The sequence below is a fragment of the Mus caroli genome, chromosome 19 (assembly GCF_900094665.2).
Source record: "Mus caroli chromosome 19, CAROLI_EIJ_v1.1, whole genome shotgun sequence".
NCBI lineage: Eukaryota > Metazoa > Chordata > Mammalia > Rodentia > Muridae > Mus > Mus caroli.
The window spans coordinates 33,184,189-33,198,009 of record NC_034588.1 but is presented as its reverse complement, the minus strand read 5'-3'; the positions used below and the strand labels follow the sequence as shown (position 1 = coordinate 33,198,009).

Here is a 13,821-nt window from a genome sequence, read left to right as displayed (position 1 = left end):
GGAAATGATCTGGAACCTTCCACAGGGTCATCATCACACTCAGTGGAGAATCTCCCCAACCAGGACTTGACTCTGGGCCCCACTGCAGGTGGTGGTGGCAGAAGCCAGGATGGGGTCATTCTCTTCAACATGTATGTCCTGGATCAATACAGGCTGCGATGTGCCATGTTCCTTGCTGAGGGTCATCAGCAGGCAGGGGGAACACCCTCACCCTGGTCTTCAGGGTGGTCAGGACTTCGTGTGTGTTTAGGATTTCTCAATGCTTTTGTAGGAGGACCAACAGGGGGTGGAGTTGGGAACACTGGCAGCTGTATCCTAAGTTTTGCCACGCAAAGAACTTCCCAAGTGATCCTTTGACCGCCAGGCTAGTGTTTCAGAGGTGAAAGTCAAAGCAGAAAGGTAGGTCACTTGGTACAAAGTAGGGCATTCATTTAAAAGTTTCCAGATTTTTCTCTTGACTCAAGAAAGATCATAGCCTCTGAGAACCTTGGAGGTCTCTTCCCCTTCTCAGATTTAACTCCCAGATGAGCACTAGGAAGCTGGGCTTTGGCTGGAGCTGTTCATACACTCAAAAAAAAATCTTAACAACAAAACTGAAGATGGAAACTGCATTGATTAGGCAGACCTCATTGAATGAATGGGCAGGTCACAGATGTTACTGCTAGGTTTAAGTTGCTGATCCCCATCTCTCTGGCCTACTGAGCATCCTCACAGAGGAGAGGCAGTAAACGAAGGTGTCTACATGAGGACCCAAGTAACTTCTAGATCAGTGGTTCTCACCCTTGCTGCAATTGCTACAGTTCCTCATGTTGTGGTGACCACCAACAATAAGATTATTTTGTTGCTGTTTTATAACTGTAATTTTGCTACTGTCTTACATCATAATATAAATATCTGATAAGTAAGGTATTTGATACGTGGCCCCAAAGAGGTTTTCACTCATAGGTTTAGAACTGTTCTAAGATCATTGGAACTCCAAGTACAGGACCTTTGTAAAATCAGTTTTGGGGATATGGCTGAGATTCTGATTTCTAGTTGTCATCAAACTCTACTTCTTCCTCAAGTTACATGTACAGCTAGACAACATTTTGACTCCTTCACAGCCATGTATGCTATGCCTGGGAGATGTGCACAGGTGCATCCAAGGCACCCTTCAAGGAAGTCTTGCTTAGAGCTGGCCCCATCCTTTGCTGGCTGCAACTCTTGGGAGAAGAGGCCCTGCACTTTGTCTGGGCAGCACAGCAGAACTGTGGCATGGGTGAGGAAAAGCCAGCCCCAGATGGCATGAGAAAGGGAGAGCTGGCCCTGCCCCTTGTTGGGGCAGTGCTGGAGAGCTGGGGCAGTACCGGAGAGCTGGCTCTGGTGTCAATGGCACAGGAAAGCTGGTGAGCTGACCAACTTAGCTTCCATCCAGGTACAGATCCAGGGCTTTGAGTTGGCCCACCCCAACATCTACCCCATCTATAATTTGTAGGAGTGCACGAAGGGACCAGTCCTGCAGGATCTCCATGACACAGGGCAACGATAGTCCTGTGAGTCCTGGTGAGGATCCAGTATTGATAGGGTAGCAGAAGCCAGAGGCCTTGAAGCAGATCAGACTCATTGCAATGGACATTTGCAAGTAAAGCTGTTTGGGCAAAGGTCTGTGTGACACACCGTGACAGAGCACTTCCTAGGGAGAGATTTTGTTGCTGTTGCTGTTGTTTTGGTTTGTTTGCTTTGTTGTCTGCTTTTATTTTTGTTGTTTTCTTTCAGGGATGGGGGAGTCTGCAAGGGTAGAGGGTGGATATAAAGAATGGGGAGATGAGTGGGACTGGGGTGCACGATGTGAAGTTCACAAAGAATCGATATAAAGTTATTTTTTAAAAGTGCTCTCATAGGTGTGTGGTATCAGGCAGCCTTGTCATGGTCTTCAGCTGTGGAGTCTCAGCTCCTAACCATGTCAGCCTTGCAAGGGCTGCCTTATTCTTTTATCGCCGTCTTTTCACAGACCTTGATATCTATTACCTTTGTGTCTCCCCAGACCAACTGGAGTGTCTCCTTCCTGAGCATTCAGCCTACAATCCCAAGGGACTGAGTTGGCTCCAGTGCAGTGGACATGGAAGTGGTACTTGCTCTTTGGGGCTTGGCCTCAGAACTCTCCTGGGTAGGTGGATTATGCCTTCTCCTTTCGTTTCCTGGATATGGACTTCAATGATGCTCTACACCATGGTAGGCCCATAGGATGGAGGTAGCTGGAGACTAAGGACAGCCTGCTAACCTGAGCATCCTTCCAGAATTCTTTCTGAGTTAGAAATGAGCATATATTGTACACAGTCACTGAGTTTTGGCCATGTGTTTGCTAGTTCCGCTGATCTGTCCTGACTACTCCTCCTTTCTCATCTATCTCTTTAGGCACAAATGGAGGAGTTAGAGAAATATGTATCTCTAAATATGAGTGATCATTGGCAGGTATGAGTGGACACTCAAGTGCTGACTATGGCTAGACTTAGGCTTAATTAGAGAGCCTTGGATCAGATGGTTAGGCAGAAGAACAAGTCCTGGGACAGCTTTCTTGTGTGGAGATCTAAACTCCCTTAAAATGTAGTCCAATGCTACTATGTTGTTATCAATAACAAGCACCAGCCCTGATATGGGCAGCGATCATAAAGGAAGAAATTAAGTTCTCATTCTAACAAAGAGGAGACTAAAATCGTCCCTCCTCCTTTTAATAATAGACCAGGTTTGGGATGTAACATAGTCAATACCCTTGACTATGGAATTATCCATGCCTTTCAGTAGTGCACAGTGATGGATGGCAGACACATTGTATATCGTTGTATATAGGTAGGTGAGGAATGGTAGATATGTGGAGATAGAGAAGGCAGTGCCATCTGGGTGGCTGGCTGCTGGTGGGTACAGAAGCCACGGAGGCTAGAGACACTGAGATCTGTTCTCGTGGTTATGTAACTAGGATCTGGGGTGGGGGTGGGTATGTGGCTCTAGTGAGACATGGAACTCAAAACCTATCTTCACACTCTGGCCCAATAGTGGACAGCTACCAGGAGAAGACCATTCCATTGGTCCCAGACAAGGTTTTCTTTGTCTTTCAATGGTTTTACTTTTCTTTATTATGTTTAGAATTCATATACTCAAAATTTTGTCATGTAGTGGGATGGAGGAAGAGGGCACATTTAATGCTTTATTCTCAAGGTTCTGGCATGCTCAAGCATAGGCTTTTTTTTTTTCTTAACACTTTCATTGTAACACAAGTTGAGTCAGAGCATAGTTTTTAAATATTTTTTTGTAATTCTTTAATTTTTAAAATTTGTATATATCCCATATGTCATGGGATATGATATGCCCCTGGAGACCAGAGGGTGTCTAATCCCTTGGGAGTTCAAGTGACAGGAACTTGTGAACTGCCTGACATGGGTGCTAGAAATGGAGTTTGGGTCCTTTGAAGGGGCAGCAAACTGTCTTAACCACTGAGCCCTCTCCCCATCTTGCCTTTTTGAGCTCTTAGTATGGCTTTATGGATTTAGCATTGTTTGGGAGGACTGAAGGATATCATAGGAGCCAAAGTTGGACAAGTTAGACTGAACAATGAGAAGCCTTTAATGCAATGCAGTGGTAGGGTCCACAAACAGACTTGAGATGGCTTTCACAGAGATCAGATTAGAACCAGCACAGGGGTCAAGGCCTAGACTGGGACAGTGGCAGTGTAAATAGATCCACAATGGATGCCCAATTGCTGGGCCCTGGTAAGGTTATGAAAGGGGCAGGATGAAGGAGAAGGAACCATTAAATAGAATGCTTTAGATTAAGCTACTGGGGAGATGGTACCATTATACAGACAAAGGAAGAAGGAAAGGAGGGACAGGGGGAGGAAATGGGGGAAGGAGATGGTGGTGATGTTGAGTGTGTGGAATCAGTGGGAAATTCGGATGTTGAAGCCTAGGAGTGGAGTTTAGAGAAAGCAGCATGCAGGGCAGAGCAGAAGTGGGGGTTCCTAAGAGTGATGAAGATGCCCACCCTGAGCTTCTTTCCAAACATAAATCTTTACTTGCTCCTGGAAGACATGAAAATAGCCCTCCAACCTCTGTATTCTGTGCGCTGGGCGTGGTGGCGCACGCCTTTAATCCCAGCACTTGGGAGGCAGAGGCATTTCTGAGTTCAAGGCCAGCCTGGTCTACAGAGTGACAGAGAAACCCTGTCTAGATTCTGTGCATCAAGGTGGATGGGTTCTATCTAAGTGAATCATTAGGGGAATATCTAGAAAAGATAGTATTGAGTAAAAAAAAAAAAAATGTAGGAAGACCCAGAGTATCAGCAGACTATGACTAGCATCCAGTGTACAGACACACATACACACATTCCACACATAAAGGTGATGTAGGATGATTCTCAGAAACTATAGGTTAAAAGGGGAACAAAGATGAAGACTATTAGGAACAGACTAGGGCATGGCTTCATGAGCTGGCAAGACAGTGACCTGAGCTTGTCCACCTGAAACCCAGAAAGGTGGAAGGAGAGCATCTACTTATAACATTGTTCTCTGACCGCCACATGTGTTCTGTGTGCATACATACCTATACACACATGCGTGCATGAGCGCGCGCACACACGCGCGCGCACACACACACACACTATAATAATAAACAAACAAGTATTAAAGGGAGGTGCAGTTTCACCTGTACATTTTTTTTAAGATTTTATTTATTTTATGTATATGAGTACACTGTAGCTGTCTTCAGACACACCAGAAGAGGGCATCAGGTCCCATTACAGATGGTTGTGAGTCACCATGTGGTTGCTGGGACTTGAACTCAGGACCTCTGGAAGAGCACTCGGTGCTCTTAACCACCGAGGCATCTCTCTAGCCCCCAATTTTTTTTTTCACATCTTCTTTCATTTATTGAAAAAAATTTTAGAAAATGGCAGTTAATAAAGGGCACAAATCAACAGGAACATACAAGTGGAAAACAGAGAATATAAAACTAAAAATGCCACTGGCTTCTTTAATTGGTTAAGAGCACAAAAAGTAACAGGCAGGTCTATTTTAAACAAATTAAAAAGCTATTTTGTATTTTTGTAAAAAATAATTCTCCCCAAGTCAAATATATATATACACCCACAAAAATGGTGTGTAAAGGAAAGCTGTCACACTTAACAAGTTGTATCCTGGATTTAAGGAAATAGTTGCTGATGCAGGGGTCAACACAAAGTCAGCAACAAGTTAACAATGCCCACTCCCCAAGCCAGGACCTGGCTCTACTGCCCAGGATCAAATCATTCCCCCTTCCTCAGCCTGGGAAGTGCTGGGATTCTGGGTGAACACTACTGTGCCCCAGCAAGGTTAGTAGTTCTTAAGAACTGAGCATTCAAACGCTGCATGGCACAAAGCTAGACTGCATAAAGTACTATTAAGCACAAAGGAAAAAGTATGCTTAGCTCTTACAAAANCGCTTCTTAAGGAAAGCAACAGAAAACCACTCAGCAGACCAGGGAGGCTACAGCCATCAAAGGGACAACTGCATATCTGAACTAGGAAACTCTATTCATCCAGGGTGGATTAGACAGGGGCATCTTNAACATTTTTTACTTGACCAAGCTTAAGCTTTCTGTCTCCTCCCCTACCNACCAGTGAGTCGTATGATCCAGNAGAAGGAGAGCTTTTACAAGTGGCTATTTTATTTTTCTTTCTGTGGCGAGACTGTCATGGAGCCTGGATATTTCTGGTTCATATGCATCCATGACCAATGTCCCGCTGTGGTCAAAGAATTTAGCAATGGACTTGGTGAACTCAGCTTCCCGCTGCTGCTTTGTCCTCCCACTGATGAAGGTCAACTTCAGGGTGTATTTGTCATCAAACCTTTTGAGGCTGGAGGACAGCTGCCAAATATCATCAGGATCCATTCCTGTGGGGTCTTTTCTGTGGGCCACAAGAAAGATGCTCTTCTCTTTATATGAGGTATAAATGGTCAGAATCCCCATCATCACAAAATAGGATATGACGCACAAAGCCAAAACTGGCTTGGACTCAGGAAAGGGATGCATGTAATCCCAAATCAAAGCCACGATGGCAAAAAAGCAGGAGATGGTACAGATGGTGAGGTGACCGTCAATGAGACCAAAGTTCTCCACATACTTGTACTTTTCCAGAAGTACCTTTTTGGCAGAGTCATCCAGAGAGTTCTTCACGGCTGATCCATCCCACTTATCAATTTTTACAGGCTTATCATCAATCTTCCACTTATCCAACAAACCACTGCGGCTGCTGCTTGTCCCGCAGCTGGGGCCGCCGCCAGCCCCACTACTGCCTCCGCCACCGCCGCTTCTCCCGCCCTGCGATGCCGACGCCGCCCTAAATTTTTTTTTTTTTTATTTTAAAAGTACATGGCAAAACATAAGAGCAGCTAAACAGAAGTATAGAGATGTGTTGTTTTAGTGTAGAGATGTGTTTGGTAAAATTGTTAAATCTCTATAGTTTTTTTCTGTATTTTAAAAATTTCATTAAACTGCTTAGTTTTAAATTTTTAAATACCTTGTTGCACTTGCTTAAGATCCCATAAAACGTTTGTGTAGTATGACATCAATATATATTCTTAAGCTTTGTGTCTAGAGTAAGAGTCTCCTTTTGTATGTTTCAATAGTTGCTTGTGTTCTTTAAACTCTGGGTGAACCCAGCATGTGAGAGAGATGGTTGAGAAGCCATGGGTTAGGACAGTATATGCCATACCATCTTACCTCCTTTCCAGTTGGGTTAGGACAGTATATGCCATACCATCTTACCTCCTTTCCAGTTGGCCACCATATGCCGGGCACTATGTGTCTCACACATTAACCCACTTAATCCTCCCAAAAAACCTCAGGTTGATTGAATATTTCCATCTTACAAATTATTTCTCTTTTTTGCAATTGAGGCATAGGGCAGTTAAACTGCCTCTGATTCAGAGCACTGTAGCCCTGAGGATGGATGACCAAGGTCACACAGTCACTTGTCAGATCTAGGTTCAAACTGTAGCAACAAGGTAACTTAACCCAAGGGTAGAAAATCCCCAGTAGGGCTGGGGAGAAGGCTCAGTGGGTAAAATGCTTACTGTGCAAACATGAAGACTTAAGTTTGGTTCACAGTAAAAACATCAGAGTGGAGGGCCAACTGTAATCCCAGTATTGGGAGTCAAGGGGGATTCCAGGGACTCCCTAGCCAACCAGCCTCCTGGAAGCTGTGAATTCCAGGTTCAGTCTCTCTGTGCCTCACTCTTCCCTCAGCCATAATACATAACTCCTACAGGTTATTTACAAGGAGTCAAACCCTTTAATGTTAGAAGTACATTTATTTGCATACCGATCATAACATTCTTCATTATCTCTTCTCTATCTTAAGCTCAGGCAATGTGGGCAGGAGAGAAAAGGCCAAAGGGATGATTCTCAGGAGAACACAGTATGAAGTTGCTTACCTGCAGTCAACAAAATGTCCTCAGACATCCACTGCGGGGTGTATTCCACTGCTCCTGTGTATGCATTCAGCGAGACATCTTATCTATGTGACCATTCAGGTATTGTACACAGGTTCATACCAAGAATATGCTAAGACAACTGACGATATATACTGTGTCAACTACATAGCTCTTGAAAGTGTATGATTTAGTAATTTCCTAATCACGATATCTTATAAAGAGCAGTGTGATTTTAAATTTACTGTTTTAATTAATTGTCCAGTGTTTAAAAAAATGAACTGAAGCCTGACTGATTGTATAATTTTAATATTTGAAAATGTACACAAATAAACTCAACACAATACAGATTTATACAAAAGGACTTCTAAAAACTTATACAGAAAAAATAAATAATAGGTTTTTTAAAAAAGGACAAGACATTTTATAAATACTAATAAATACTGTGCAATGCTTTAATTTACTATGGCAGATAGAAAAACTCAAGAAATCATTAATAGGTTGTATATTTAAAAAGCTACATGAATTTTCTAGCTGATTAAAATAAAATGTAACAGTAGTAGTTTTTACTTTTAAAATGAGGTATTATTACATTGTAAACCAAAACAGAGCATAAATATATGGTTTAGCAATTAATGGTTATCAACTTCAACTTAATAAAAGACAACAAAAATTCCCATTATTTATGGACTTTTGTCACCTAAAATTTGGCTTGCCTGTGTACTTGCAAAAGTGACATAGCTATCAATACACACACATCGTTAGACATGCAGACCAAACCAATACTATTTCCATGAGTCATCCCTAACAAATAAAAACTTTGTTTACATTTTACTGAAAACACTTAATTTCCTATACATAATTCTTTGTGCTTGTTAGTAGGAACCTACATTAAACATTTCTACGCAGTGCAAGAGAGAAGCAGTTTTATTTGCATTATGGATTAAAGACAATATACACACCAAACCAACTGTACCTTTAGCTGTCTTAGGCTTTCCAGATGTAAAGAAGAACTATCCTTTTGGTATACTCAAATGGGAAAGTAGTCATTTGCAGTCTCAAGCATTACAGGAAGGGAAGCTGGGTTTTCTAACACGTGTGGGTGGGCTTCGGAACTATGGGACGCTGATGAGTTACTGCACCCTTGAATTCTGCTGGTTGGGTGCAGAAAGCACAGCGACAAGGAAATGCCTAGCTCAGGGGAGCCTCAGGCCAAGTATGATTTGCACATGGGCCATATGCTGGTACTAAATGCTGGTTTCATTCTTATTGCAAATGTCACTTCAGAGTTTTCTGAAGAAAAGCTATCAAAGAATAAGTCTTGAGATGAAAATATTTGTGACATGCTAATAAAACTGCTTCACTATAAATTAAAACAAAACAAAACAAAACAAAACAAAAATCCCTGGGGCTTAAAAATACAGTTTTTACATGCTATTTTATTATAAATAGAAAACAAGGGTACTTTTGGATTTACTATATTTAGAATCCAGTGAAAAACAAACATTTTAGCCAAAATGTCAAACTACTTTTTTATATCAAGCTACATCATTTTGACATAAATGTTTTTAATTGTATTTCACTTTTGTCAAATATCCTACATTTTCCAAAAATTAGTGTTTTTATATAACTGGTGATCAAAAATTGTAGATATAAGCAGTACATCAAAATATATAAAATAGCAGGGCTTCTTTTGTGCTTGTAATTATTTTAAGTAATCAATGACTAGTTTGGTCTAGTTTGCTCTACTATATTGATTTTTAAGAAGAAATAACCATTATACAAACATTACAGAATACTCAAGTAACCAATTTACTGTCAGTGGGCATGCAGACTAACAATACTTAAAAGAATATAACCTTGAATCCAATTGGTCTGAAAATACTCTTGTACAATCATCTTTGTTGATTTGTAAAAGCTGTACACACATCTAAAACCCTAAATTTACTTTGTAAAAATAAATCTTTAGCAGTAAATGGCACTATCAAAATCCCATGATTCTTCGGCTGCTGTGCAGTGTTATTTACATGCTTTTCAGCAACGGATGGAAAGATCTTATAGGACCCCAATACCAATATATCAAAAGACCCTGTACACTGCATTGGCAGTGATACTGTTGTTACCTCTGTATGAAAATATGGCTACATGCATTATGGTAAAGATAATGTAGCTCTCTGCTTTGCTACAGTGTGCTGCCAGCACACGTCTGCCACTGGGCTCCATCATGTCAGAGATGCATTCTCACTGCACTTGTCTTTCCCAGTGGACACCTGTGACAAACTACATATGGAAAACAACAAAATGCTATAAAAAAGACTGCCGGACTCAGACCTGTTTCTGCCATAGGCTCTCACTCAATAAATTTTTGATTTATATATATATATGTATATATATTTTAAATCATGCCTTCACTATACATATTTTGTATCGGAGTAAATAAAAAAGACCCTCATTGTTTGAAAAGTGGTGAGCGTGGAGAAAGTGTCACAGAAAGTGACACAGAAGCATGAAAGTGTTAAAGGCACAGTAAGAGGGAGCTGAGTGCTACATACAGATACTGTATTTCAAGTCTTCCAGGTTACTCAAGTCCAAAACCTTCTGAATTTGAAATTCCAATAATCAGTTTCTGTTTCAGATCTTTTTTGCTCTTGTATGGAGGAAGGCAGAGTTGATTGAAACAAGTGTGTGCCACAGGTAACCTAAGGGGAAAAATAACTTTTTAAGGGTTACTAGGTCTTAAAAACAGACATGAAATGACTAAGAAACTTAAAAAACTGCATACATTGAGATCTACTTTCCTGTTCTATGATGACTCTTCTTTAGGATCAAGTGCCGTTCTAGATAACAGGAACATGTTTACAGACAAGACAACCAACACACCTGTCTTCATTAAACTCTAAGTTGAAAAGCATTTTGTTTGGAGTCAGACAGATCTGAATTTAAATACTGCTTCCCTCACTTCTATAGGATTTTGAATTGCTCAGTGTTTCCAATCTCCGTTTCCTCACTGGTATGTTAAACTGTGTAAGACTGTAATCTATGCAAAATACCTAGTAGATAGAATATTGTTATAGTTCAGTCTCGACTGTCAGAAAGTTGTAACAAGTCATTTTGGGCCTGTTTTCAAAGCTGTTGTCCTCTATGCACACTGAACATCCAGTCCTTGAATCCGTCTGTCCAGTTCCCTCCAGATCATTCTACCAGATAACACTGTTGTCTTCATCCAGAGTCTCTAGAGGCATTGCAGAGCCTTCTCTTCAGTTTTTATGAATTCCCCAGCATCATAATAGCTTTCAGCAAAGCCAGTATGTATGAGTGGAGAATAAGCCAGAGAACAGGTAAAAAGAATTCTGTACGATCAGAGTTTATACTGCAAGACCATACAAAAAGATTTACAAATACTAGGTCAGTTACCATTTATGGAGTCTCTGGATTATGATAAGAACTGTAGCATATGCTCTGATATGCATTGCTTCATTTAAGAACCAAGGCAACCTAAAAGTGGTTATTATTCCCACTGTATGGATGAGGAAAATTAGACGTGGGAATAAACAGATCAAGCATCCAAAGCTGGAAAGGAGTAAAGTTCAAATCCAGTCCGGTCTGACCCTAAAACCCGTGCATTTGCTAAGACGTAAAAAAGCATCGCCACTCACATTCAACAAAACCTATTAATCTTCAATAGTGTGCCTTACAGAAGGGATGACAGTTCTTACTTCAGACGGAATACTGTCCTTGTCTTTTGAGGAACACTGTCACTGTAGTGGGATGTCATGTGCCTTTGACAGTTATATTTAATCTTATACTTAATAAATGTGAGGTCCCTGCTGGGAATCTAGAGTCATTCCAGATTCAGAACTAAGCTATATTAGCTCCTGAAATCATCTCTGAAGTAAAAATAATTGGAGGCATTTATTTGTCACTTTTGTATTAAAATTACTTATATTACCTTTTAATTCAATCATATTTTTGCTATAAATATTCCAAAAAATTCTGTTGAGCAAATAACCCTGCAAATGCAAACCTTCTCTTGACATTTTCTCATTCTTTTAATTATGACTCATGTAGAAATTTCTTAATTACATAAAAATATTCATTTATGTTTTAAAATATAATTTTTATTTGTTGTGTGGTATATGCTCATGTGCATATATGTGTGGTGGTACACACATTCATGTGTACACATAGAGACCAGAGGAAGATATTGGGTGTCTATCCTATCACTCCCTGCCTTTACTTCATTGCAACAGGGTCTCTGACTGAACCGAAAACTTGCCTTTTCTTTGAACTTGGCTGGCAAGCCCCAGTGATCCTCATGTGTTTCCGCATCCTTACTGCAGTTCAGGGGTCACAGGCTAATGCAGCTACACCTGGCGTCTTATATGAACGGTAGGGATCTGGATTCAGGTATTTGTGCTTAACCAAAGAACAACACTATTCTGGTCCCTAAAGTATAACGCTGACATCAGTTTACATAGTCACTCAGGAAACAGTTATTCCACGTGTGCTTACATGGAGTATAAGATGCATAAGGCCTACCCTCTCTGTCCTGAAGAGAGTGCAATAACTGCAATATAAGGTGGAACGAAATTTATTAAAAAAATGAATTTTTGGCGTCACAGGAAAAGTCAACATTAAAAAAGATCTTCATGAGAGTTAGCAAGCACATACATGAAAAATGAACAAATCAAAAGAATGGAGGAAGGCAGGCAAAGTGTTTTAAGGATGAACCAAAATACTATGTGGCTGTAAAATGAAATGATGGACTCTAGGAACGGAACTGATGAGACACAAGAAAGCTACTAATGCCCAACGCGTCAGGGCCAGGTCAGCGTCATGGAGAAGGAGCTGTATAGGAGCCTGGACAGGAAAGTGGCCTTAACTCAGCTAGGCGTGAGTCGAAAAGTTACAGCACCAGGGTGGGAGCAACTGGGAAAGCACAGAACCAATTCAAGTTTGGAAATGAAAGGCCTGGAACAGGATCTGAGAAACGTTCAGTGTGTGAGCCGTAGGGCAAGGGTGATCATAATGAAAGCTGTGCCTTCTCAAAGTACTTTTTTGAAGCCACAGAATAGTGGAATAGGAGTAATGAAGACAAGAATTAATTACCCTAACACTACTAGAAAACTGTTTAACATCATGGTCTTTATCACCTCAGATGTGAGGAGCACGAGACTTGAACTTAAAAGTATTAATACAGTAGTTACCTCTGCTCCTTTCAAAAGCCCCAAGCTCATATGATTTCCTAATTATAAAAATCATTTACAGAGGGCTAGAAAATACACTACTATAAGACAGGCTGGGCTCTAAAGAAGACCACAAAGCAAATACTTGACACAGGCATTTAAAAGGAGACAGAAGGGTGTCTTAGTACTGAGATGTGTCAACACTCCAGGAACTCTCAGCCACAGTCTCCTGTTACAAGGTCATATTGACCCTGAAGAATTTTACATGAAAATGACTTCAGACTGAAAGACTCTTTTGATTCCAAAATCACTAATAAGCTACACATTAAAAATAAAGTTAGTCGGGCAGTGGGGTACAATGCCTTTAATCTCAGTACTTGGGATAGAGAGGGAGGCGGATCTCTGAGTTTGAAGCCAGCTGCCAGCCTGGTCTACAGAGTGAGTTCCAGGACAGCCAGGATTGCACAGAGAAACCCCATCTCAAAAAATCAAACCAACCATCAGACCGACCGACCGACCGACCAACCAACCAACCAACCAAATTAAATAAGTTATAACCCAGACTTTACCAGTTAGTAGAAGTTTCATTCTTTGAAATTTTAAAATTCAAATCAGCCATCCCTCCAACAGGTACTCTGTCGCTTCCTGTAGTAAAGTGTAGCAGCTTTTTCTGAAGTTCAAGTGGAAATCCAAGCACAACATCCCAAAAGTATCTACAGAAGGAAATTCACATATGATGCAATCCTTAGAGACTCTACTAAACTAAGCTCTGACAAAAATTTCTCTAATACAAATGTGTTTGATAGTAGAATAAAATAACATTTTATAACATTTTTAACATTATTTAACTAGTCTAACAATGGATAACATAGAACTCATTTTTTTTGTTTTCTATAAAATGTAAAAGTCTTTTTTTTTTTTTTAAACACGGTGCCAGTAAAATGGTATTTATGAATTTAGCATCTTTGGAAAAAATCTCTATACTTTGATAGAAAGAAACTGATATAGCTTTTTCCCAATGGGATTCTAAATTCATTCCTATTTTAGTACTCTTTTATTTTTAGAAATAAATGAAGACAGAGTGGGGCTGCAGTATATTTAACTTAAGTGATTAAAGAATTCTAAGTCGAGTTACAGAGACAAAGTTTGGCGCTGAGATGAAAGGATGGACTATCCAGAGACTGCCCCACCTGGGG

The 13,821-nt window shown here is 40.5% G+C and overlaps 1 protein-coding gene and 1 pseudogene across 7 annotated transcripts in view; both read right to left on the bottom strand.

Annotated features, from left to right (window-relative positions):
• Positions 1-4,974: 4,974 nt before the first annotated feature.
• LOC110285398 lies at positions 4,975-6,340 on the bottom strand (annotated as a pseudogene). The gene has a single exon (XR_002377052.1). The product of XR_002377052.1 is annotated as a signal peptidase complex subunit 2 pseudogene (transcript).
• A 1,386-nt stretch (positions 6,341-7,726) lies between these two features.
• The window catches only part of Hectd2 (HECT domain E3 ubiquitin protein ligase 2), a 96,692-nt gene continuing 90,597 nt past the window's right edge, over positions 7,727-13,821 (bottom strand). For 4 of the 6 annotated variants that reach the window (XM_029472590.1, XM_029472589.1, XM_021151528.2 and 1 more), the window contains 2 exons: positions 13,195-13,338; positions 7,887-10,138 (listed from right to left, as the gene is read on the bottom strand). In XM_029472590.1, the coding sequence (XP_029328450.1) occupies positions 10,018-10,138; positions 13,195-13,338 (265 nt within the window). In that variant the 3' untranslated portion in view covers positions 7,887-10,017. Of the gene's footprint in view, positions 10,139-13,194; positions 13,339-13,821 lie in introns of all 6 variants that reach the window. The other 2 variants (XM_021151526.1, XM_021151527.1) reach the window with 1 other exon arrangement.